At 44.4% G+C, this 27346-nt stretch overlaps 1 protein-coding gene across 1 annotated transcript in view; it reads left to right on the top strand.

Annotated features, from left to right (window-relative positions):
- Window positions 1–26852, top strand: part of LOC135052734 (vomeronasal type-2 receptor 116-like) — an 85731-nt gene extending 58879 nt beyond the window's left edge. Inside the window, exons 5-6 of the mRNA XM_063957445.1 lie at window positions 25358–25481; window positions 25945–26852. Of these exons, the coding sequence (XP_063813515.1) occupies window positions 25358–25481; window positions 25945–26852 (1032 nt within the window). The remainder of the gene's footprint in view (window positions 1–25357; window positions 25482–25944) is intronic.
- The last annotated feature ends 494 nt before the right edge of the window (window positions 26853–27346 follow it).

The following is a 27346-nucleotide window of genomic DNA, read 5'->3' as shown; positions in this document are numbered from 1 at the left end:
CGTTGAGGCATGACTAGATACTCAGCATGCAATACACATCTCCACCACTGGGTGGCTAATGCTCCACTAATCCAGTACTTTAGTTTGAATAGCGGCGGATTGATCTACAGTACAAGCTCTGGAAAATGGTCAGTGATGACTGTAATTTTAATATAGTCCTGTACTGCATAGTGTACTCATAGATGGTAACCAATGGTCAGACGGAGAGAGTAAAAAAAATGTAAAAAAATTATTCAGACGCAAACGAACATGTTAAAACACTTGTGTATGCAGACGCAACTAATGTGTAAAAGGAATAATGTAGTTCTAATTTCTAACTAAAGTGTGAATTTTTTTTACCCTGACAATCACTTTCATATTCTTTTTTTCCTGTGTAATCCATTGTAAAACGTTCAATGGAAGTGTGCACACAGGTTTCACATAAATCAGGGTTTTTAGTGAACAACTAATTAGCATGAACAGCTAATTAGTACCCTAATAGAATATACTGTACAGAGATAGTAAGAATGATGATTTGGCACCCAGGAACTTAGGGAGGAGCTTTTATCTCTCTCCATTGCAATCTTTCTATGTATAGTGTAGAGAGATAAAAGCTCCTCCCTAAGTTCCTGGGTGCCAAATCACCGTCCTTAGTATCTCTGTACAGTATGTTCTATTATGGTACTAATTAGCTGTTCACTAAAAACCCTGATTTATGTGAAACCTGTGTGCACCTTTCCATTGAATGTTTTACAATATATTACACAGAAAAACAAAATTAATAAAGTGAATGTAAGGGGAAAAAAATATATAGATTGGCACTTTGGGAATCGAAGCCGGGATCCTCAGCATGGGAGGTGGGAGCCTTCACTGATAGCCTACGTCGCTGCATGGAAGATACACAAGTTCATGTGTAAAAGTAATGCAAGCAGTGATTCCTTCCTATTGGTTTTCATTTATGCCATTAGGGGACTCGGCTGCTCATTTAGTGCACTGTACATACTGTAAAGTCAATGAGCTACATTATTCCTTTCACACATTAGTTGCGTCTGCATACACAAGTGTTTTAAAATGTTCATTTTCATCTGTATAAACTATTCACACAGTGATTTGGCATCCAGGAACTTAGGGAGTATCTTTTATCTCTCCCCATTATACTTAATACTATGGGATTTGGACGCTCACATATTCCTAACATCAATAGACCACACTGTATCTGTAACACGTTTGTTTGCATCTGTATATGTTGTACTATTTGCATCTGTACTGTATATACTGTTATATACTTTATGACATACTGTAGCATAATGTAGCGTAATGAGACGCACCAGTAAAGTAGTTCTTACCCTGTAGTTCAGTATTGTATTTTAATGGAGACCACACGCATGCGCATTGGTGATTTTAAAAAGCGACATCTGGTGGATGATCTTAGGTATTACACTCAAAGGTAACACTAAACGCTCTGTGCGCATCCCTTCAACTAGGCGCGCCTCCTTGCGCCCAGGCACGCTGCGTATGCCCGATCGCGACTAATGCCTCAGTCAGCAAAGATAATGGAGGACCTATCTGTACATTAGGACTTCACATCCTACCAGTCCATCAGCAACCTCCTGTCCCTTAACACCCCTCCCTGTCCCTCTTATCAGCTCTAACATCTTTCTTCCTTATAACTAATGATAAATTCATAACCATCATCCATTCCTTCTCACCACCACCTCTCCATTTGACTCACTTCCTCAATATCTCCCTCTCATGAGGCACTGTACCCTATGCCTTCAAGAATACACTCATTTCCCCTATTCTTAAAACCTACCATTGATCCAAACACCCTCTCCATGTACTGACACATTTCTCTCCTCATGTTTCACTACAAACTACTTGAGCATATTCTGTACAACTGCATTACTGCCTTTCTATCCTCCCACTCCCTGCTTGACCCATTCCAGTCTGGATTTTGTCCTGTCTACTCCATTGAAACTGTCATCACAAAGTCTGCAATGACCTTCATGCTGCAACATTTAAGGGACACTGATCTCTGATAATTAATTTTAAACTCTGCTTTTGACAGTGTGGACTACCCTCTTCTGCATATCCTTCACTCTCTTGGTCTGATCTCTGACTGTTCCTTCTCTTTCTCCTCTCATGATGCCACTTTACCTCCACTTTCACTAACTGTTGTTGTCTTTCAAGGTTCTGTTCTTGGTTATTTCCTTTTCTCTATCTATATGTCCTCTTTATGTAAACTCATCAGCTTTTTTGACTACCAATTCCTCTCTATGCTGATGATACTCAAATTTACCTTTTGTCCCCTGACCTCTCCTTCACTCTCCTCCATCATACTATATCTCCAACTCTCTTTATGCTACCTTTTCGTAGATGTCCCAGCACTTTCTTAAACATAACATGACTAAGACTGACCTGATCATCTTTCCACCCTTCCACACAACCTCACCCACCACAATTTCTTTATCTATTAATGGCACCATTGTATCCTCTAGCCTCCAAGTGTGCTGTATTGGAGTAATCTTTAACTCCTTTCTCTACTTCAAACCACAAATGTATCACCTCTCACAAACCTGCCATTTTCATCTGTAAATATTTCCAGGATCAGACCCTTTCTCAACCAGGATGCTACCAAGTCCTTAATTCACTCACTGATCATCTCCAGACTGGAGTACTGTAATCTCCTTCTATCTGGAATCCCTGAAAAATGCCTTTCTCTACTCCAATCTATCCTCAATGCTGTTTCCCAGTTTATCAACCTCATCAAACAAAACTGTCCAACTCATCTCTTCTACAAGCCCATAACTAACATTCCTTCCCTTTCAGAATACAAGTAAAGTTTCTCACGCTACATTACAAAGCTCTTACCCACTCTTCTCCCATTTACATCTCTGAACTTATCTCCCTTTACACTCCCACCTGCACTCTTCACTCCGCTAAGGCACTGCCTACTGATTACTTCCTCCCACTCCAAGCTCCAATATTTTTCTTGTGCCACTCTCTTTCTATGGAATTCTTTGTATCTCCCCCTCAGAATCTCCACCTCTCTACAAAACTTTAAATTGGCTCTCGATACCCAACAACTGCAGCCAAATCTCATCATAACATTCTGTTCCATGCTCACTCATCTGCATCACATCTGTCGGTCTCTCCCCTTTAGAATGTAAGTTTTCATGAGCCGGGTCCTCTTTCCTCATGTGCTTTTCATTCTCTTACTTTAACCATCTTCAACAGCATCAAATCACACAGTTTTCTGACACCATGACACTTAGTTCAGTGTCGGGAGCTGATGCAGATATGTTATTTACCCTGTACTTGTCCTACATTGTCTTTGACAGTAAGTCACTGTTTGCCTGTTTTGCGTATTTTTTTATGTACTCTGTAATTGGGTGTTGTTAATTCCTTGTGATGTCATATAAAGGATAATAATAAATAATAGAAGTAGTTGAAATATGAACCTCTTGATTTGTGTAGTAGGACACTGATAATGATCAACAGAAAGAGGAATAATATGGATAAATTAACACAGTGTAGAATCTTCATACAAGAATGTCTCACGGCGCTAGTACTAAATTTTAAATGTTATATTTATTCTAAAACAAACCTTAATAGTTAATAGGAATACAGATATTAATCAGCTGCTGAATGTTAATTGTGCTAGTGTAAGCATAAAATCAGCGGTTCCCCTTTAAGAAAGGGGGAATTACCAACTAGACAATATAAGAAAAGAACACTCTGCGCTATTTAAGAACCTTTCAGACTCCAAATAAAGTGAATTCACATATATACATAAAAACACCTTTTTATTCTGGATTAATCACATAAATCTCTAAAATTCTTAATCTAATAAAAAAAGCTATCATATGCATATATAAATTCAACAACTCTAATTAATTCTTATTTTCAAAAGCCGGATTTCTATATGCACCTAAAATAAAATATGGATCAGCTCTCATGCGTATATAATAACCACAATATGTGCAATAGGGGATATACTTATTAGTTGCTGTGCAAATCAGTATTCTCAGATTGTCCACTAACTGCTTGTAGAGAGACGGAATAATCAGATGCAGTAATCACCGCTTGTTGTTACAAAGTCTCAGAACGGCTCCTTGTGTTATTACACTGAACACTCGTTGTTACAAAGTCTCAGAACGGCTACTTGTGTTATTACACTGAACACTCGTTGTTACAAAGTCTCAGAACGGCTCCTTGTGTTATTACACTGAACACTCGTTGTTACAAAGTCTCAGAACGGCTCCTTGTGTTAATACACTGAACACTCGTTGTTACAAAGTCTCAGAACGGCTCCTTGTGTTATTACACTGAACACTCGTTGTTACAAAATCTCAGAACGGCTCCTTGTGTTATTACACTGAACACTCATTGTTACAAAGTCTCAGAACGGCTCCTTGTGTTATTACACTGAACACTCGTTGTTACAAAGTCTCAGAACGGCTCCTTGTGTTATTACACTGAACACTCGTTGTTACAAAGTCTCAGAACGGCTCCTTGTGTTATTACACTGAACACTCGTTGTTACAAAGTCTCAGAACGGCTCCTTGTGTTATTACACTGAACACTCGTTGTTACAAAGTCTCAGAACGGCTCCTTGTGTTATTACACTGAACACTCGTTGTTACAAAGTCTCAGAACGGCTCCTTGTGTTATTACACTGAACACTCGTTGTTACAAAGTCTCAGAACGGCTCCTTGTGTTATTACACTGAACACTCGTTGTTACAAAGTCTCAGAACGGCTCCTTGTGTTATTACACTGAACACTCGTTGTTACAAAGTCTCAGAACGGCTCCTTGTGTTATTACACTGAACACTCGTTGTTACAAAGTCTCAGAACGGCTCCTTGTGTTATTACACTGAACACTCGTTGTTACAAAGTCTCAGAACGGCTCCTTGTGTTATTACACTGAACACTCGTTGTTACAAAGTCTCAGAACGGCTCCTTGTGTTATTACACTGAACACTCGTTGTTACAAAGTCTCAGAACGGCTCCTTGTGTTATTACACTGAACGCTCGTTGTTACAAAGTCTCAGAACGGCTCCTTGTGTTATTACACTGAACACTCGTTGTTACAAAGTCTCAGAACGGCTCCTTGTGTTATTACACTGAACACTCGTTGTTACAAAGTCTCAGAACGGCTCCTTGTGTTATTACACTGAACACTCGTTGTTACAAAGTCTCAGAACGGCTCCTTGTGTTATTACACTGAACACTCGTTGTTACAAAGTCTCAGAACGGCTCCTTGTGTTATTACACTGAACACTCGTTGTTACAAAGTCTCAGAACGGCTCCTTGTGTTATTACACTGAACACTCGTTGTTACAAAGTCTCAGAACGGCTCCTTGTGTTATTACACTGAACACTCGTTGTTACAAAGTCTCAGAACGGCTCCTTGTGTTATTACACTGAACACTCGTTGTTACAAAGTCTCAGAACGGCTCCTTGTGTTATTACACTGAACACTCGTTGTTACAAAGTCTCAGAAAGGCTCCTTGTATTATTACACTGAACACTCGTTGTTACAAAGTCTCAGAACGGCTCCTTGTGTTATTACACTGAACACTCGTTGTTACAAAGTCTCAGAACGGCTCCTTGTGTTATTACACTGAACACTCGTTGTTACAAAGTCTCAGAACGGCTCCTTGTGTTATTACACTGAACACTCGTTGTTACAAAGTCTCAGAACGGCTCCTTGTGTTATTACACTGAACACTCGTTGTTACAAAGTCTCAGAACGGCTCCTTGTGTTATGACACTGAACACTCGTTGTTACAAAGTCTCAGAACGGCTCCTTGTGTTATGACACTGAACACTCGTTGTTACAAAGTCTCAGAACGGCTCCTTGTGTTATTACACTGAACACTCGTTGTTACAAAGTCTCAGAACGGCTCCTTGTGTTATTACACTGAACACTCGTTGTTACAAAGTCTCAGAACGGCTCCTTGTGTTATTACACTGAACACTCGTTGTAACAAAGTCTCAGAACGGCTCCTTGTGTTATTACACTGAACACTCGTTGTTACAAAGTCTCAGAACGGCTCCTTGTGTTATTACACTGAACACTCGTTGTTACAAAGTCTCAGAACGGCTCCTTGTGTTATTACACTGAACACTCGTTGTTACAAAGTCTCAGAACGGCTCCTTGTGTTATTACACTGAACACTCGTTGTTACAAAGTCTCAGAACGGCTCCTTGTGTTATGACACTGAACACTCGTTGTTACAAAGTCTCAGAACGGCTCCTTGTGTTATTACACTGAACACTCGTTGTTACAAAGTATCAGAACGGCTCCTTGTGTTATTACACTGAACACTCGTTGTTACAAAGTCTCAGAACGGCTCCTTGTGTTATTACACTGAACACTCGTTGTTACAAAGTCTCAGAACGGCTCCTTGTGTTATTACACTGAACACTCGTTGTTACAAAGTCTCAGAACGGCTCCTTGTGTTATTACACTGAACACTCGTTGTTACAAAGTCTCAGAACGGCTCCTTGTGTTATTACACTGAACACTCGTTGTTACAAAGTCTCAGAACGGCTCCTTGTGTTATTACACTGAACACTCGTTGTTACAAAGTCTCAGAACGGCTCCTTGTGTTATTACACTGAACACTCGTTGTTACAAAGTCTCAGAACGGCTCCTTGTGTTATTACACTGAACACTCGTTGTTACAAAGTCTCAGAACGGCTCCTTGTGTTATTACACTGAACACTCGTTGTTACAAAGTCTCAGAACGGCTCCTTGTGTTATTACACTGAACACTCGTTGTTACAAAGTCTCAGAACGGCTCCTTGTGTTATTACACTGAACGCTCGTTGTTACAAAGTCTCAGAACGGCTCCTTGTGTTATTACACTGAACACTCGTTGTTACAAAGTCTCAGAACGGCTCCTTGTGTTATTACACTGAACACTCGTTGTTACAAAGTCTCAGAACGGCTCCTTGTGTTATTACACTGAACACTCGTTGTTACAAAGTCTCAGAACGGCTCCTTGTGTTATTACACTGAACACTCGTTGTTACAAAGTCTCAGAACGGCTCCTTGTGTTATGACACTGAACACTCGTTGTTACAAAGTCTCAGAACGGCTCCTTGTGTTATTACACTGAACACTCGTTGTTACAAAGTCTCAGAACGGCTCCTTGTGTTATTACACTGAACACTCGTTGTTACAAAGTCTCAGAACGGCTCCTTGTGTTATTACACTGAACACTCGTTGTAACAAAGTCTCAGAACGGCTCCTTGTGTTATTACACTGAACACTCGTTGTTACAAAGTCTCAGAACGGCTCCTTGTGTTATTACACTGAACACTCGTTGTTACAAAGTCTCAGAACGGCTCCTTGTGTTATGACACTGAACACTCGTTGTTACAAAGTCTCAGAACGGCTCCTTGTGTTATGACACTGAACACTCGTTGTTACAAAGTCTCAGAACGGCTCCTTGTGTTATGACACTGAACACTCGTTGTTACAAAGTCTCAGAACGGCTCCTTGTGTTATTACACTGAACACTCGTTGTTACAAAGTCTCAGAACGGCTCCTTGTGTTATTACACTGAACACTCGTTGTTACAAAGTCTCAGAACGGCTCCTTGTGTTATTACACTGAACACTCGTTGTAACAAAGTCTCAGAACGGCTCCTTGTGTTATTACACTGAACACTCGTTGTTACAAAGTCTCAGAACGGCTCCTTGTGTTATTACACTGAACACTCGTTGTTACAAAGTCTCAGAACGGCTCCTTGTGTTATTACACTGAACACTCGTTGTTACAAAGTCTCAGAACGGCTCCTTGTGTTATTACACTGAACACTCGTTGTTACAAAGTCTCAGAACGGCTCCTTGTGTTATTACACTGAACACTCGTTGTAACAAAGTCTCAGAACGGCTCCTTGTGTTATTACACTGAACAATCGTTGTTACAAAGTCTCAGAATGGCTCCTTGTGTTATTACACTGAACACTCGTTGTTACAAAGTCTCAGAACGGCTCCTTGTGTTATTACACTGAACACTCGTTGTTACAAAGTCTCAGAACGGCTCCTTGTGTTATTACACTGAACACTCGTTGTTACAAAGTCTCAGAACGGCTCCTTGTGTTATTACACTGAACACTTGTTGTTACAAAGTCTCAGAACGGCTCCTTGTGTTATTACACTGAACACTCGTTGTTACAAAGTCTCAGAACGGCTCCTTGTGTTATTACACCGAACACTCGTTGTTACAAAGTCTCAGAATGGCTCCTTGTGTTATGACACTGAACACTCGTTGTTACAAAGTCTCAGAACGGCTCCTTGTGTTATTACACTAAACACTCGTTGTTACAAAGTCTCAGAACGGCTCCTTGTGTTATTACACTGAACACTCGTTGTTACAAAGTCTCAGAACGGCTCCTTGTGTTATTACACTGAACACTCGTTGTTACAAAGTCTCAGAACGGCTCCTTGTGTTATTACACTGAACACTCGTTGTTACAAAGTCTCAGAACGGCTCCTTGTGTTATTACACTGAACACTCGTTGTTACAAAGTCTCAGAACGGCTCCTTGTGTTATTACACTGAACACTCGTTGTTACAAAGTATCAGAACGGCTCCTTGTGTTATTACACTGAACACTTGTTGTTACAAAGTCTCAGAACGGCTCCTTGTGTTATTACACTGAACACTCGTTGTTACAAAGTCTCAGAACGGCTCCTTGTGTTATTACACTGAAAACTCATTGTTACAAAGTCTCAAGCAATTCATTTTGCATAGACTCTATGAGGAAGCTCCAGTGACGAGCGAAACTAGTCAGAGGAAAGAAGTGACATCTGATGACAATATCATTCATTGCGATTATCACCTAAGAATCACTGCACCACGCCGGAAGCCAGCGGCTTCACTTTGGACTGCAGCGGCATTTCATACGTTGGGGGCCGGAGACGTCCGGAGCTCCCTAGCCGCACCTGACCGGCAGTGCAGTGTATCTCCAGCTGAATCTGTCTACGTGTAAGACGGAGGGTGAGAGTTTTTACCATTTAGCCAGCATGATTAGGCAATCAGGAACCGTTACTATTATCTATGCAAAAGGGCCGCAGAGATCAGGTCTGAATTAGACCCTATGTGTACTCAATAAGAAAGCTAGATAAGCTTCCATGCTACAAAACAAATACAAACTATATCCATATGTGCATGCATGTGCATAACAAGAAAGCCAGATTATGTTATATGCTATTTAAGGACGTACTGGGGCTACAAATCAGCACTGACATTTGTGAGTGTGTGCACATGTCACAGGGGGAGCGCACAGACACACAAATCAGGGGGCATGTACTCATTGCACACCCACATTTCCCTTGAAACAGACACGTCAGATGGGGGGGACAAGGGCTTGCAACAAAGCTCACAGGGGTGTACCATGAGTTAGGGGGCGTGTACTCACAGTACACCTCAATTTTCTTGAGACACACACTTCAGGCAAGGGTGGCCAAACAAGAGAGCCGGAGGGCAGATGGGTAGTCCGGCCCTGATACTATTAACCCTTTATATGCTTACATGAAATATCCTAGTGAATTTTAATACTCATAGCTTAATGTTGAATACAGCAGCTAATGAAATTAATTCACTTTGAATTTTTGCTGTTTTTAATTGTTTTTGTAAAGATTTTATTATTATGTGAATTGATGTACCAGCCAGTGGGGGCAGATGTATTAACCTGGAGAATGCATAAGGAAGTGATAAACCAGTGATATGTGCAAGGTGATAAAGGCACCAGCCAATCAGCTCCATTATGTAAATTAACAGTTTGAATCTGATTGGCTGGTGCCTTTATCACCTTGCACGTATCACTGGTTTATCACTTCCTTATGCCTTCTCCAGGTTAATACATCTGCCCCAGTGTGAGCTAGTGAACAATTTTGTGATTTTTTTCTATTTTTGTAGCAATAACCTAAATGTTTTCTAGCATTTATTTTCACTTTGATTCTTTAACTCTTCTTTCTTTTCAACACAACATCACAAAATAGTATGTCCCACTCACACTTCTTCCGATCCAGTCTACTGATGATCTCCCTCCCTTTCTGTTTCTTGACTCATTTCCCTCTACTCTTTATATCAACCTCTTTGATAAAAACATTGCCCACCCTGCAAACCCGAAATATCACCACCATTTTTTTTCTCTCTCCCTCTTTCTTGTGCACTTTGTAATAACAAAGTGATGTGCACCAAACATACTGTACTTTCTGTTCATGATTACTTAATCTCTAATTCTCTTAACTTCTTTGCTGTCCTCACATGACACAACCGGCATACTGCTGTCTTCTTTGTAATTTTGTTCATTTTCTATAATCCCTGACCTGACAAGCAACAAAAAGATTATTCATTATCCTCAACTACACCTTCCAGGTTATTTGCCCTGAATCTTCCCTCTCATCCTCCTTTGATGTCCTCCCTATCTGTCTCTATCACCTATTCAACATTTGCATAACTAAAATAGTCTATGAATTCCTTGATAATTTTGCCACTTGGATACCTTTCTTTTTCTCTTACAACCTTCCCTTTCTCATGTTTTGTTCTTTAACATCCCAACTGACAATGTTTCTGAACCTGCTGCCTCCAGTCTTTTTATTCTTCTGCAATGGTCTAACTCTACACAATGTAAATGGATCTCATCTCTTATCCATGTTTATGTACATTCCCTCTATGCTGTCTCTGGCTATTAAAAAAATCTCTGTCCAGCCTCATTCTCAGCCTCATTCTCCTCTCCTGTACCATATTTTCATGGTCTCCCTTCCATCCTTCTCTAAAAAAGCCCTGATTAGGAGTAGCTTCCGCACTGTTGTTGTTGTTATGATACCAGTACGTCTGACCAGAGGTGATCTTATGACGGAGGTCAGAGTACTGGAATGGAATGCTGGTTACTGGAGCAGGATAGCCTAGTAACCCCTGGCGCCCTAACTCCGTTGTCTCGCCCGTGTTATCAGAAATCCCCTGCGAGACTATGGTTGCTTGAGCCCATGGCAGCCGCGTTTGAAGGGCGGATTATGTCTGCCCAACTCCGATGCCCCCTCAGGTCTTAATGGGAGACAAAGGGAAATCCGAGACAGGGTGATAACAAGGGGCCCTCTGACTAAGCAACCAGGCCAGGGGCTACAAGCTAACTAACTTAAACCAGAAGTATGTGCGGACAAACCGCCAGGGAAAAGGACAACCAAAAATCCACGAATCCGTTACTCCTATCCAGCACCGCTGGATACCAGAGTGGATTTGTGGGAGCGGAATCCTCCGCAAAAGCTCCGAAACACAATATAACCAAATAATAAATAGTAAGCGGTCAAGCCGCAACACACGGCTACGCCGCGACTCACGAACACCACAGGATGTTAAAGGTGCTCGGTCAGGACTCCAGGAAAAGATGACAACTTCCGAGTATTGGACCACTGAGGACAAGAACGACCGGATAGACAGGACTGGAAAACTCTCTGCAACAGACACAGCAAACAGGAAGCTATTACCGGCGTCTGTGAGAAGTCCAGAGAGTGCTTTTAACTGGGAGCTCTCCAATCAGGAGCCAGACAGGGTAATTAACAATCATGCCGTGCAGCTGCATGCTGCACGGCCAGGATACCAATGAGGTGATTAATCTAGACCCAGCAACGGGGAACGCGGTCCGACAGTGGCGTCCCCGTTGCTATGGTCTGAGCGGCTCTGTGCGCCCGGCGTCTAACGTTGCTAGGGAGCCGGCGGCTGTCCGCATGCGGCGTCCCTAGTTGCTAGGCGCCGGGCCGCACTGACGGGCGGACCCTCGGCGCCTAACAGTACCCCCCCCTTGAGGAGGGGTCAAGGAACCCCTAAGGCCAGGTTTCTGAGAAAATTCTCGAAAAAATGCCTTTTTGAGCCTCGGGGCATGGAGATCCTCATCCAGGACCCAAGACCTTTCTTCTGGACCATAACCTCTCCAATGTACCAAAAAATAAAGCCGACCCCGGGACAACTTGGAATCGAGAACCTTCTCCACCAAGAACTCCTGCTGACCCTGTACATCTATTGGTGATTTCCCCTGAGAGATCTTCCGAGGAAATCTACTGGAAGAAACGTATGGTTTCAACAAGGAGCAATGGAAAGTATTTCCGATCCGGAGAGTTCTTGGTAAACGTAACCGGAAAGCAACTGGATTGATTTTTTTTATAATATGAAATGGTCCAATAAATTTAGGGCCCAATCTGGCTGAGGTTTGTCGAAGTCTAATGTTGCGAGTCGACAACCACACCCTATCTCCAACTTTAAAAGTGCACGGCCGCCGGAGCCTGTCAGAAAAATTTTTCTCCCGAAATGCCGCTTTTCTGAGAGCAAGGTGCACTTTTCTCCAAATGAGTCTGAGATGAGCGGTCAAGGTCAGTGAGGAGACAGAGGAATGTTGAAAAAAGGAATTAGCTCTGGGGTGAAAACCAAAAACTGTAAAAAATGGAGACACATTGGTGGAGGAATGACAGGCATTGTTGTAAGCAAACTCCGCCAACGGAAGAAACTCGGACCAGTCATTTTGGAGTTTGGCCGAGTACAAACGCAAATATTGTTTTAATGATTGATTAACTCGCTCAGTCTGCCCGTTGGATTGGGGATGGTAGCCAGACGTTAAAGACAATTTCATCTTTAAAGAGGCACAAAAAGACTTCCAAAATTGTGCAATGAATTGTGGACCCCGATCAGAAACAATATCAGTGGGTAACCCATGGAGTCTGAAAACATGGCGGAGGAACAAAACTGCCAATCCCTGGGCAGATGGCAATCGGGGAAGGGCAATGAAATGGGCCATCTTGCTAAAACGGTCAACTACCACCCATATGACTCGGCATCCGGCTGACAGAGGAAGGTCCACCACAAAATCCATGGAAATATGAGACCATGGCCTGAGAGGAACATTCAAGGGCATAAGTTGACCGATAGGCAAGGAACGGGGAACTTTATGCTGTGCACAGACCTGACACGAAAAAACAAACTCCTTAATGTCTTTGGAAAGACCAGGCCACCATACTGAGCGGGAGACTAATTCCAAAGTCTTAGCGATCCCCGGATGCCCGGCAACTTTGCTATCATGAAACTCCGTCAAAACAGTTGCTCTCAAAAACTCAGGGACATAAAGACGACCAGCAGGAGTATTTCCAGGAGCTTGATGTTGAAGCTGCTTTAACTGGGTAAATAAATCTTGTGTGAGGCCTGCCCGAATGACTGAAGACGGAAGTATGGGAGTAACAGGACTGTTATCATGAACTGGAAGAAAACTGCGTGACAGGGCATCCGCCTTGGCATTCTTGGAACCTGGCCTGAAGGTGATAATAAACTTGAAACGAGTAAAAAATAAAGCCCAACGAGCTTGCCGGGCATTCAGCCGTCTAGCTGATTCAATGTACTGAAGATTTTTGTGATCAGTCAAAACTGAAATGGTATGTGTTGCTCCCTCAAGCCAATGCCTCCACTCCTCGAAAGCCCATTTAATAGCCAGTAATTCCCGGTTACCAACATCGTAGTTGGATTCAGCAGATGAGAATTTCCTGGACATAAAGGCACAAGGATGTAATTCTAGAGAATCCGGATCCTTCTGAGATAGGATAGCCCCTAATCCAACCTCCGAGGCATCAACCTCAACAATGAAAGGCAATTCTGGGTTGGGATGTCTGAGGACCGGGGCTGAGACAAAGGCTTGTTTCAAGGCCTGAAAAGATAACTCAGCTTTCACGTGACCAGTTGGTTGGATCCGCTCCCTTCTTAGTCAGTGCCACAATGGGAGCAACTAGGTCGGAGAAAGAGTGAATAAATCTTCTATAATAATTCGTAAACCCAAAAAAGCGCTGAATTGCTTTTAAGTTGGTGGGTTGCGCCCAACTAAGGATGGCTTGGAGCTTCTTCGGTTCCATACAGAATCCCCGAGGGGAAATAATGTACCCTAAAAAGGATACCTCCGTGACATGAAATTCACACTTCTCCAGCTTGGCATATAGGTGATTTTCACGTAATTTTTTTAGAACCTGACGCACCTGGGTAACGTGTTGTTCAATAGAGTCAGAATATATCAAGATATCGTCTAAATAGACAACTACGAATCTTCCAAGAAAATCACGGAGCACATCGTTAATGAGATCCTGGAAAACTGCCGGAGCGTTAGACAGGCCGAATGGCATAACCAGATACTCATAGTGACCCGACTGAGTACTGAATGCCGTTTTCCACTCATCCCCTGACTTGATTCGGATGAGGTTATATGCTCCTCTCAGGTCAATCTTAGAAAAAATCACAGCCGAACGTAGCTGATCAAAGAGGACAGAAATCAGCGGCAAAGGGTAAGTATTTTTTACTGAGATTTTATTCAAGGCTCTAAAGTCAATGCAAGGTCTGAGTGATCCATCCTTCTTCTCCACAAAGAAGAAGCCTGCACTTAAAGGGGATTTAGACGGCCTGATAAATCCTTTCCCTAGGCTTTCTTTAACATATTCATTCATGGCCACAGTTTCTGGTCCGGACAATGCATATAACCTTCCCTTAGGCAAAGTGGCACCAGGAATTAGCTCAATAGCACAATCATAAGGCCGATGGGGAGGCAGAATGTCCGCATTGCCCTTGGAAAATACATCAACAAAATCCTGGTATTCCACAGGAATGGGTGCGGGAATGACAGCAGCTATTCTGATGGGAAGCGTAATACATTCCTTATTACAGATGGTACCCCACTGTGAGATCTCCCCCGACTGCCAATCAATGATGGGATTATGAAAGGCCAGCCAAGGGTGACCCAGAACCACTGGAACTGCTGGGCAATGGGTAAGGAAAAATTCAATTTTTTTCGGAATGAAGAGCTCCTACCGAAAATAGTACAGGAGGTGTACAGAGAGAAATAACCCCATTGGACAAGGGACTCCCATCTAAACCATGCATGGTGATACACCTACCCAAGGCTAACTGAGGAATACCTAAGGCCTTGGCCCACGTTAAGTCCATAAAGTTCCCTGCAGCTCCACTGTCAACAAAAGCTGACACCGAGGAACAGAGGCTGCCAAAGGAAACTTTAGCTGGGACTAACAGTGAATTATTTGAGGAGATAAGCTGCAGACCAAAGTGAACCCCCTCACAATTCACTTGGTCGAGGCGTTTCCCGACTTGTTCGGACAATTACGGGCAAAATGTCCCTTACTCCCACAGTACAAACAAAGACCAGAATTTTGCCTTCTGGTTCTTTCTTCAGGAGACAGCTTGGAGAGACCTATCTGCATGGGCTCCTCTATGTCCACAGGAATGGAAAAAACACCAGGAGTAGACCCGACAGATGCTCCTTTTTCAGCCCTCCGCTCTCTGAGACGACGATCAATCTTAATAGAAAGCTCCATGAGTTTATCAAGAGTCTCAGGAGCGGGATACTGAAGGAGACTGTCTTTTATAGACTCAGATAAGCCGAGGCGAAACTGACTGCGCAGGGCTGGGTCATTCCATCCACAGTCGTTCGACCAACGGCGAAACTCCGTACAATAAATCTCTGCGGGATTCTTACCCTGTCTGAGAGCACGCAAATGACTCTCGGCGGATGCCTCTCTATCAGGGTCATCATACAATAGCCCTAAAGACCCCAGAAAGGCGTCTACAGACAACAATGCCGGATCGTCTGTTCTTAAACCAAAAGCCCAGGTCTGGGGATCCCCCTGAAGTAAAGAAATAATAATTCCGACCCGCTGAGATTCCGTACCTGAGGAGACTGGTCTTAAACGAAAATAAAGTTTACAAGACTCTTTAAAATTAAAAAACTGCTTTCAATCCCCAGAAAAACGGTCAGGCAAATGCATTTTTGGTTCAGGAACGACCCTCGGGGAAGTCCGTAACAGATCTTCCTGTGACCTCACCCGAAGGGATAGATCCTGAACCATCTGAGTAAGTTCTTGAATCTGACTAACTAGAAGCTGGCCAGGATTTGGCCCTACACCAGTGGGATTCATGAGGCCGACAAATCTTCCAAACTGAAATAAGGGAAAAAATCAAACCCTGTTTAATTTTAAATTTTAGTCAGGCCGGTAATAATGTTATGATACCAGTACGTCTGACCAGAGGTGATCTTATGACGGAGGTCAGAGTACTGGAATGGAATGCTGGTTACGGGAGCAGGATAGCCTAGTAACCCCTGGCGCCCTAACTCCGTTGTCTCGCCCGTGTTATCAGAAATCCCCTGCGAGACTATGGTTGCTTGAGCCCATGGCAGCCGCGTTTGAAGGGCGGATTATGTCTGCCCAACTCCGATGCCCCCTCAGGTCTTAATGGGAGACAAAGGGAAATCCGAGACAGGGTGATAACAAGGGGCCCTCTGACTAAGCAACCAGGCCAGGGGCTACAAGCTAACTAACTTAAACCAGAAGTATGTGCGGACAAACCGCCAGGGAAAAGGACAACCAAAAATCCACGAATCCGTTACTCCTATCCAGCATCGCTGGATACCAGAGTGGATTTGTGGGAGCGGAATCCTCCGCAAAAGCTCCGAAACACAATATAACCAAATAATAAATAGTAAGCGGTCAAGCCGCAACACACGGCTACGCCGCGACTCACGAACACCACAGGATGTTAAAGGTGCTCGGTCAGGACTCCAGGAAAAGATGACAACTTCCGAGTATTGGACCACTGAGGACAAGAACGACCGGATAGACAGGACTGGAAAACTCTCTGCAACAGACACAGCAAACAGGAAGCTATTACCGGCGTCTGTGAGAAGTCCAGAGAGTGCTTTTAACTGGGAGCTCTCCAATCAGGAGCCAGACAGGGTAATTACCAATCATGCCGTGCAGCTGCATGCTGCACGGCCAGGATACCAATGAGGTGATTAATCTAGACCCAGCAACGGGGAACGCGGTCCGACAGTGGCGTCCCCGTTGCTAGGGTCTGAGCGGCTCCGTGCGCCCGGCGTCTAACGTTGCTAGGGAGCCGGCGGCTGTCCGCATGCGGCGTCCCTAGTTGCTAGGCGCCGGGCCACACTGACGGGCGGACCCTCGGCGCCTAACAGTTGTACTTATTACATTCTACTATTTTCTTAACTCTCTTATTTGTACATGGATATCCTTTCTGCCCCAAAGAGGCCTTTTTACTCTTTAATTACACATTTACCTTGATCTAGATATTACTGTCCTGGTTGCTGCTATTAAGCATTGGTGGTTACCACATCAACCATGACACACTTTACATTCCTCCGACCTATGCAATTTTCCCTTTCCACTGAATTACAGTCAATGAAGTCACACTGTTTTCTGCAACTTCAAATTCATGCTCTCATCGAACAGTTCTGCCATGTCAATATTAACTTCCTTGTCAGGCTTTCTGCCCCCCCCCCCCCTCCCTCACAATCTGTTCTTGACTTTCTACACACTCCACCTCCAAAATCCAGGAGCTAATTCAGAGGTGAACGCTACTGTTGCAACCATTTCATCTTTGTGTGCAGCTGCTGTGTGACCATATGGTTACTCCTCAGGAGGCATCTTGTGTAAAAAACCCAAGAGACCCAGGTTCTGGGATACAATGTATTAAATATGGAGATTTACACAGGACATTTAAAAAAGGATAAGCATTTATTTATCTAAGTTACATCAATAAAAACATGAAAGTAACAAGTTATACTCAGTTACAATAATAGCATGAACAAATGAGAATACTTTGCTCTTATCTCAGATGGTTTAGGATATGTCCCAGATGATGGTCATTGATTAAGTAGTTTAAAAAATGAAGTTCAGTTGATTCTCCAGGGTCCCGCCTATTAACTTTGTCTCAATTTAAAAGCTGGAGGGGATTTGTGGAAGGCTATATCCGCTGCAGACAAAACTAGCTTTGATCGGAACTGATCTGCTATGGGTAAGCCTCTAGGCTTTATAGCCCTCCTGTAAGATTACTTTCAGTGTCTTAACAGATAATACTTTCATGGCCTGTGTTGCTTGGTGCAGTACTAATTCACATTAGATAATTTATCTAATGACTTGACAGGTTTCCCCTTTCACCCGCTAATGAATACAATACCCCAAATATCTTACTACACAGTTCCATCTGAGATACTAATAATAGCAACATCTATTTATTATAATCAGCCAGCATAAAAGCTGTGTACACTCCCTGCTCACTATCAGTGATGTGCGGTGAGGTCAATGACTGGTGGAGGCACTGGCTTATAACAGACCTGGATTTACACCAGCATACAGTGTATGAACACAGTGGTTCTGGTGGCATTATATAAAAGGTGCTACAGTTTCTATTATATCCAAAAGTCGTGCCAGTCTCACTGTAAAGATGTTATGCAAGCAGTAAAGTATTAAGGCACACACAGGGCTGGCCCGAAGCATATTTTTTGGTATGCTTTGATATACTTTGGCGCTCATGGGAAAAGAGCAGTTGTAGTGGCCCTTACACATTATGCTCATTACGGCCAGGATTGTATAAAATGACAACTTTGTTCTAGGAGAGTAAATAGTCACTTTCTCCACTGTTGGGTATCACTGTGCACAGGAGTTGGAATGGGGACAGGTGCTTACTGTCACACAACATACATGATCTATATACAGTGTACAGCAACATGGGTAAGTGATGTAATGCAGCTTGCCACAACGCAGGTGTACGCTGCAGTGTACAGGGTAAGGCAGCCGGGGCTGGGATCATACCTTGTAGTGGAACACAGCTTTGTGAACTTCAGCACATCCAGCTTCAGTGCAGTGGTGTCCATGTCCGTGTCTGCTGGGGGGTAACTCACAGCATGGACACTGATGCAGGCAGCCTGGGGTAGATCTATACTGAGTATGATGTGTAGGGTGCTATGAGGTGCGCGGCCAGGCAGTAGGAGCTGAACTGATGTGTCCTCCTGGGGGCTCCAGTGCTCCTCTCCCACCCCCCTGTACCTGCAGCAGCAGCTTGATCATCTATATACAGAGTATATATACCTACCTTACCTTTCCCCCCGGCCCCCTAACCCTCCCTCACCAGAGCCTAAACCTAACCCTCCCCCGGCAGCCTTACCCTAACTTCCCCCATCCCTGCATCGTCCCGCTGGCTTGCCATTTGGCATCCTGGCTGATGGGATTCCGGTGCTGGGATGGTGCACCTAATCGGGATGCTGGTGTCAGCATTCCTAATAGTGGGGGTTATTCAGTAGAGATTGCAGATTTTGCAAAAAACAGGGTCTGCAATTCCTTCTGTGGCATTCTGGGGGCTGCCCATCGCAGGGCAAGGCCTCCCGGCATGATAATTGGCGGGCCTGGCGATGCAATTGGAAAACAATTGCGATTTCATTGCTCATGCAGAAATTAGGGATGTATATGCAGGAGGGCAGCCAACATTTTTTACATCAGAGCGGCTGTGTGTGATGTCATGCCGCAACCCTGAAAATGCAGCTGACCCGCCTCTGGTTTCCCCACACTGCCCCCACAATGGTCCGTCGCCACCCCGCACATGCCCCGCGAACACCTACTGTATGCCTGTAATTCAGGCAGAGGAAATCGCACCTATCACATTTGGTGGGTGCGCATATGCAGGATGGAACCTGCGCCTGCGCATTGGCACCATGGAGGGCGAATTACGGTCCCATCATGACAGCAATGCAACCTGAATTAACCGCTGTGTCGTGTTTCCAGCATCAGTATTCTGACAGCTGGTATCCCGATAGACGGGATCCTAACCGGATCCCTCCTATGGGATCTGTGTGAGTTTATCACTGAGGAAGGATGCCAGCATTAGGTGTCTGCTCACATACAGTATATTATGGGAGAATACTGAGGGTAATACCATAGTGGCTATGCTCCCTGTCTCACAGACACCTGGCATGTGACAGCCCAGATAGGGAGCCTGAGCCTCACCTCAGTGTCATCACTCAGCAATCCTGACCTCAGTGTCATCACTCAGCATTCCTGACCTCAGTGTCATCACTCAGCATTCCTGACCTCAGTGTCATCACTCAGCATTCCTGGCCTCAGTGTCATCACTCAGCATTCCTGGCCTCAGTGTCATCACTCAGCATTCCTGAACTCAGTGTCATCACTCAGCATTCCTGGCCTCAGTGTCATCACTCAGCATCAGTGTCATCACTCAGCATTCCTGGACTCAGTGTCATCACTCAGCATTAATGACCTCAGTGTCATCACTCAGCATTCCTGACCTCAGTGTCATCACTCAGCATTCCTGTCCTCAGTGTCATCACTCAGCATTCCTGGCCTCAGTGTCATCACTCAGCATTACTGACCTCAGTGTCATCACTCAGCATTCCTGACCTCAGTGTCATCACTCAGCATTACTGACCACTCAGCATTCCTGACCTCAGTGTCATCACTCAGCATTCCTGGCCTCAGTGTCATCACTCAGCATTCCTGACCTCAGTGTCATCTCTCAGCATTCCTGGCCTCAGTGTCATCACTCAGCATTCCTGGCCTCAGTGTCATCACTCAGCATTCCTGACCTCAGTGTCATCACTCAGCATTCCTGGCCTCAGTACCATCACTCAGCATTCCTGGCCTCAGTACCATCACTCAGCATTCCTGGCCTCAGTGTCATCACTCAGCATTCCTGACCTCAGTGTCATCACTCAGCATTCCTGGCCTCAGTACCATCACTCAGCATTCCTGGCCTCAGTACCATCACTCAGCATTCCTGGCCTCAGTGTCATCACTCAGCATTCCTGACCTCAGTGTCATCACTCAGCATTCCTGACCTCAGTGTCATCACTCAGCATTCCTGACCTCAGTGTCATCACTCAGCATTCCTGACCTCAGTGTCATCACTCAGCATTCCTGACCTCAGTGTCATCACTCAGCATTCCAGACCTCAGTGTCATCACTCAGCATTCCTGGCCTCAGTGTCATCACTCAGCATTCCTGGCCTCAGTGTCATCACTCAGCATTCCTGACCTCAGTGTCATCACTCAGCATTACTGACCACTCAGCATTCCTGACCTCAGTGTCATCACTCAGCATTCCTGACCTCAGTGTCATCACTCAGCATTCCTGACCTCAGTGTCGTCACTCAGCATTACTGACCACTCAGCATTCCTGACCTCAGTGTCATCACTCAGCATTCCTGGCCTCAGTGTCATCACTCAGCATTCCTGACCTCAGTGTCATCTCATAGCATTCCTGGCCTCAGTGTCATCACTCAGCATTCCTGACCTCAGTGTCATCACTCAGCATTCCTGGCCTCAGTGTCATCACACAGCATTCCTGACCTCAGTGTCATCACTCAGCATTCCTGGCCTCAGTGTCATCACTCAGCATTCCTGGCCTCAGTGTCATCACTCAGCATTCCTGGCCTCAGTACCATCACTCAGCATTCCTGGCCTCAGTACCATCACTCAGCATTCCTGGCCTCAGTGTCATCACTCAGCATTCCTGGCCTCAGTGTCATCACTCAGCATTCCTGGCTTCAGTGTCATCACTCAGCATTCCTGGCCTCAGTGTCATCACTCAGCATTCCTGGCCTCAGTGTCATCACTCAGCATTCCTGACCTCAGTGTCATCTCTCAGCATTCCTGGCCTCAGTGTCATCACTCAGCATTCCTGACCTCAGTGTCATCACTCAGCATTCCTGGCCTCAGTGTCATCACACAGCATTCCTGACCTCAGTGTCATCACTCAGCATTCCTGGCCTCAGTGTCATCACTCAGCATTCCTGGCCTCAGTGTCATCACTCAGCATTCCTGGCCTCAGTACCATCACTCAGCATTCCTGGCCTCAGTACCATCACTCAGCATTCCTGGCCTCAGTGTCATCACTCAGCATTCCTGGCCTCAGTGTCATCACTCAGCATTCCTGGCTTCAGTGTCATCACTCAGCATTCCTGGCCTCAGTGTCATCACTCAGCATTCCTGGCCTCAGTGTCATCACTCAGCATTCCTGGCCTCAGTGTCATCACTCAGCATTCCTGACCTCAGTGTCATCACTCAGCATTCCTGGCCTCAGTGTCATCACTCAGCATTCCTGGCCTCAGTGTCATCATTCAGCATTCCTGGCCTCAGTGTCATCACTCAGCATTCCTGGCCTCAGTGTCATCACTCAGCATTCCTGGCCTCAGTGTCATCACTCAGCATTCCTGACCTCAGTGTCATCACTCAGCATTCCTGACCTCAGTGGCATCACTCAGCATTCCTGGCACTGCAGAACAACCAGACCCTATAACAAATCCATGCAAAGCTAGTGAAGAGCCCCAGCCTCCATCTTCCTCCCACTCCCTGCCAGGGCTGCTGCAGCGTGTGTGTGAGAGGGACATACTCCAGTTACAGCTTATCAGTAACTCACATCCACAGGCAGTAGCTGAGGGCTGGGAAACTAAAGGCTGGAGCAGACGCTGACACACAACCATAGCCCTGACCCTGTCAGCAGTAGCCTGATCTTATGTGATTGTAACAATGGCTGGTGCAAGGTATCTCGGCACCCTAGGCAAAACTTCAGCCTAACACCCCCACCCCCCCAAAAAAAAAAAAAAAATCCCAAAAAACATTTGCTCTCCTTAGTGTCTGAATGCCGGTGTCTCTCACCTTTACTTACACCTCGCGTTTTGCCTGCTACCCATTTGTCTCCTTCTTCCCTCTCTACCCCTGCCCCCCCTCATTCCCTCACCTCTCATTGCTTGTTTCACTCCCTGCCTGCTTCCTTGCCCCACCTGATTCCTTCACTCATCCCCACACCTCTAACTAGCTTTCTTTTCTTTAACCCCTAGCCCCTCTCCCCAATGCGATTTATCATCCAATGCAGCTCCTTCCCCAAGCAGGGACATAGAAATCTCAAATCAGGAGCACCACGGCAGATATGGTGGAAATTTAAACTTAGCACAGTCACTCACACAGGAGTCACCCCCTGTCACACACATTCACACACAGCAGTCATCCACACACAGCATTCACCCAATGTCACCCACACACAGCAGTCATTCACTGGCACCCACACACAGCAGTCATTCACTGGCACCCACACACAGCATTCACCCAATGTAACCCACACACAGCAGTCATTCACTGGCACCCACACACAGCAGTCATTCACTGACACCCACACACAGCAGTAATCCACACACAGCATTCACCCAATGTCACCCACACACAGCAGTCATTCACTGGCACCCACACACAGCAGTCATTCACTGGCACCCACACACAGCAGTCATTCACTGGCACCCACACACAGCAGTCATTCACTGGCACCCACACACAGCAGTCATTCACTGGCACCCACACACAGCAGTCATTCACTGGCACCCACACACAGCAGTCATTCACTGGCACCCATACACAGCATACACCCAATGTAACCCACAATGTCACCCACACACAAACAATGCACCCAGTAGTGCTCACCTAGTGCCACCTCGCACTGCGCAGCTGGCTGTGAGGAGCCCGGGAGGCAGATGTCATTCGCAGGTGCTATGTGTCCAGCCAGATAACTGGAAAAGTGTGGCACAGTAGCTGCAGCTGGTGTGACCGCTGTTCAGTGGCTCAGGGCAGCTCAGCTCCGCTCGATGTCAGGCTCAGCCACACAGCAGCAACAGCCGGGGGGCGGGAGGGCGCATGGTCATGGAGGATGTCCCGGGTCCTAATGCTGCCGTGTTTTGAGTGCAAAGGGGAGGTCTTGACCTTCCTCAGCCTGGCCCTGGCAGCCCTGGATGGTAACAAGATGCAGGCGGTGGGGAGGTAGCGGGTAATGTTTGGGTACACAATCTCGGGAGTGGGGGCTGGTAATAATGCGGAGGGGAGCATAATCTTGCAGGGGGGGAGGTAACATTCGGGAGCACAATCGTGGAGGGGGGGAGGAAGGGAGGGGAGGGAGGGAGAGAGGGAGGGATTCACTGACTCACTCACGAACAATTGTCAGCACCCGCACCGAGACAATTGGGCGCATACAACATCCCTGGCTGCTCCTCGTCTCTTAAAGTAGAGCAGGAGCTTGGCTGAGCTGAGGCGAGGCAGGGTAATAAAGAAAGCGTTCTCTGTTTCATTGAGTGCCACCCTCCAGTGGTCGCCGCCCATAGGCAGCTGCCTAAAGCTGCCTAGTGGTAGCGCCGGCCCTGATTGTAACAGCCAGGTGCAGGGAACCAGAGCCCCCTGATAACATTGCAACCCCTGCAGCTGGTATAGATGTGTGGGATTGTGCACCCTCATCTACTTACCTCAGCATCTGTAAATTACATACATAAATAATAATAATATAAGTAATAAGGACATGTACTGCTGTAATCAGTCTTATATGTAAACCATCTTCTAGAAGTACTTGGAAACTGTTACATGTCTGATAGTAAATCCTATAATAAGAGTCAGAGTGATATCTGACCATAAATTATTATATATTAGAAATAAGCTGCAGAGTGATCACAATGTGGAGTGTGTGACCGGGGGAAGCATCTTTCCTTGATATGCAGTAAGTGGTCAGAGCTGTTGTGCAGGAGGGATGTGGATTATACACAGAACAATGAATGCTGGAATATGTTAGGAATGATTAGAAAATAAATACGTTGTAAACATTATTATGAATGATCTGCTGTGTACAATGTAACACCAACAAAACAAGTTCTAGGATTTACAGAATTTAGTCTATTTACTGTATATTTCAATAGGTGCAATTTCTCATGTGTGTAATCCCACAGTATTATTATTACCTTTTATTTATTAGGTGCCGCAAAATGTACACACCGCTGTACAGAGTACACATACAAAACATTTCTCATTAACAGGGCATTACAGTAGGTTTTACATAAAATACACAAAGGAACGCCATAACATAAGTGTCAAAAAAGAAGCTTACACCAGACTGGAAGTGACAATTGGGGCTTACATACTGTATGACAACTCATTGAAGATAGCTGGAGGCAAAGGTGGGAGTCAGGGCAGTGCAGTGATCCTGTACCCAGCATGTGGGCAAGCTACAAGAATCAGAGTGGCAGTAGGAAGGAGACAAGGCCATGGAGTGCTGGTGAAAGGCGGTGTACTAAGGAAGAACAAGAAGGAGGAGCTTACACTCTAAAGTGAAGGGAAAAACAGCTGGAGGGTGACCAGAGAAATATATATTGTGCAGGGCTGGAGAATCAAATAAACAGGAAGGATGAAATGCTTTAATAAAAAGGTATATTTTATACCCCTAATCTGGCGTCAGTATTAAAATAAAGCGTTAATGTGGGGAGAGAAGGAGAAAGTGAATTTTAGAATGCCAAAGAGGAAACAGACTTGAGGGACAGAAGATATGGTCCATGTTATCACTGGAGGATGAGGTCATATCAGTATATTATATCCCTAAGAGAAATTTTAAAAAATAGTAAACGGTTTTGCAAATAAAAAGAAACAATAATTAAATTAAATGATTTATAAAAAACCGGAATCATATTTTATATTTTAATACATGTACAAGATCCCAACATCTCGGTGCAATGACAGATGTCCTCCTGGATACAGAAAAGCTTTTAATGGGGGATTCCATGTCTGCTGCTATGACTGTGTCCCATGTTCTGAGGGAGAAATATCTAATACAACAGGTAGGAATGTGTTACAGTATATACATTAGATAAATCAACATAATAGAGTAAAGATTTAACAATTGTCATAGTAACATATAAGTATAGAAGACAAACTGTACCATAGAATAAAAACACAATACAAATAGCACAAAACTATATTGATGTTCTCACATTAAAGTATAAAATACCACATTCCAAATTCACTACATATTATATTGCAGTACTTTGTTTCAGTTAATTACCACTTTTTATTGAGAGACAGAAGTATTACAATAAAGAAAAAAATACTCTGATACACCCCATTTGGGTACATACCCCATGAAAACATTTCAGAAGAACAAATGTCCAATGCTCCCTTTGCTGACAAAACACATTAATTTTTTTTGCAGATTTATATTGAATATACATACAGTTTGATTGTTTATAACGAACAAAAGAACTGACCCACCGAGATTATATGTATGGTTTTATATTACATTAGATAGTGAGATCTGCCATAGATGTCCTGATGAAGAGTGGCCGGATGAGAGAAGAGTGAGATGTGTACCCAAAATATATGACTTTCTGTCCTATGAAAAGGACATTGTGGTGCAAATATCTGCAGTAACAGCTTCATCTTTCTCTGCAATAACATTATTTATATTAGGGAACTTTATTTATTACTGGAACACCCCAATTGTGAAAGCCAATAACCGGGCTGTAAGCTTCATTCTACTGATCTCCATGTTGCTGAGCTTCCTCAGTGTGTTCTTGTTCCTTGGCCAGCCGGTGGATATAACATGCAGACTCAGACAGACATCATTTGGGATCTTCTTCTCCACAGCTGTCTCTTCTGTACTGGCCAAGACTGTCACTGTCTTCATTGCTTTCAAAGCCACCAAACCCGGAAGCTCCTGGAGGAAGTGGGTCACACTCAAAGTATCTAAACATGTGGTCATTGTGTTTTCCTCTCTCCAAGTTCTGATCTGTGGTATCTGGCTGACTGTTTCTTCTCCATACCAGGAGTATGACCATCACTCCTATAAGGGAATGATCATCATTCAGTGTAATGAGGGGTCAGTGCTTGGGTTATACTCTATGTTGGGTTACATAGGGATCCTGGCATCTGTGAACTTTGCTCTGGCTTTCATGGTGAGGACATTACCAGACAGCTTTAATGAGGCCAAGTACATCACCTTCAGCATGCTGGTGTTCTGCAGTGTCTGGATTGCAATGATCCCAGCCTATCTGAGCACCAAAGGGAAATACATGGTGGCTGTGGAGATATTCGCCATACTGACCTCATGTGCTGGTGTTCTGGGCTGTATATTTTTCCCAAAACTGTATATTTTGCTTAGAAAACCTGCATTTAACTCCAGAAAAACAATACTGGGGAAAAACACTATATAAACCATCAGATACTGTACATTACCATTATACGATTCAAAACCTGTTGTTTTCCTTAAATTTTGCTTCATTAACAATATTTTCATTCTAAATTGGTTTATGTAAATACGTATAGAAAGATCTGGATTTAGTGACATGGACAAAGGAAAAAAAAATATTTATATATATATATATATATATATATATGTCTGTGTGTGGGAATAGAGAGCACCCATATTGCAAGTGAATTTTTTAATTCACTTAAAAAAAGTTCTTTTAAAACACCACAAGAGAGATTGCAGCCTCGTTATACTGACAAAGTGATTACATGGAACACATAAGATTTTGGCCTATCCAATGTTGTGTGTGCCCAGATTATTGTCATGCTGGTAGTGAGCAGTGTCCAGATGGACCCTATGGTGACCAGTAGATACAGTCTATGGTCCTGACTCTTTCCCTAGTGAAGTATTACATTATTGCCGTGGCTTTCTGTTTTACATCTTGTGGTGTCCAGCCCA

This window comes from Pseudophryne corroboree, chromosome 1 (assembly GCF_028390025.1).
Source record: "Pseudophryne corroboree isolate aPseCor3 chromosome 1, aPseCor3.hap2, whole genome shotgun sequence".
Classification (NCBI taxonomy): Eukaryota; Metazoa; Chordata; class Amphibia; order Anura; family Myobatrachidae; genus Pseudophryne; species Pseudophryne corroboree.
Note: the sequence above shows the minus strand (reverse complement) of the source record. Positions and strands in the feature narration are given on the sequence as shown.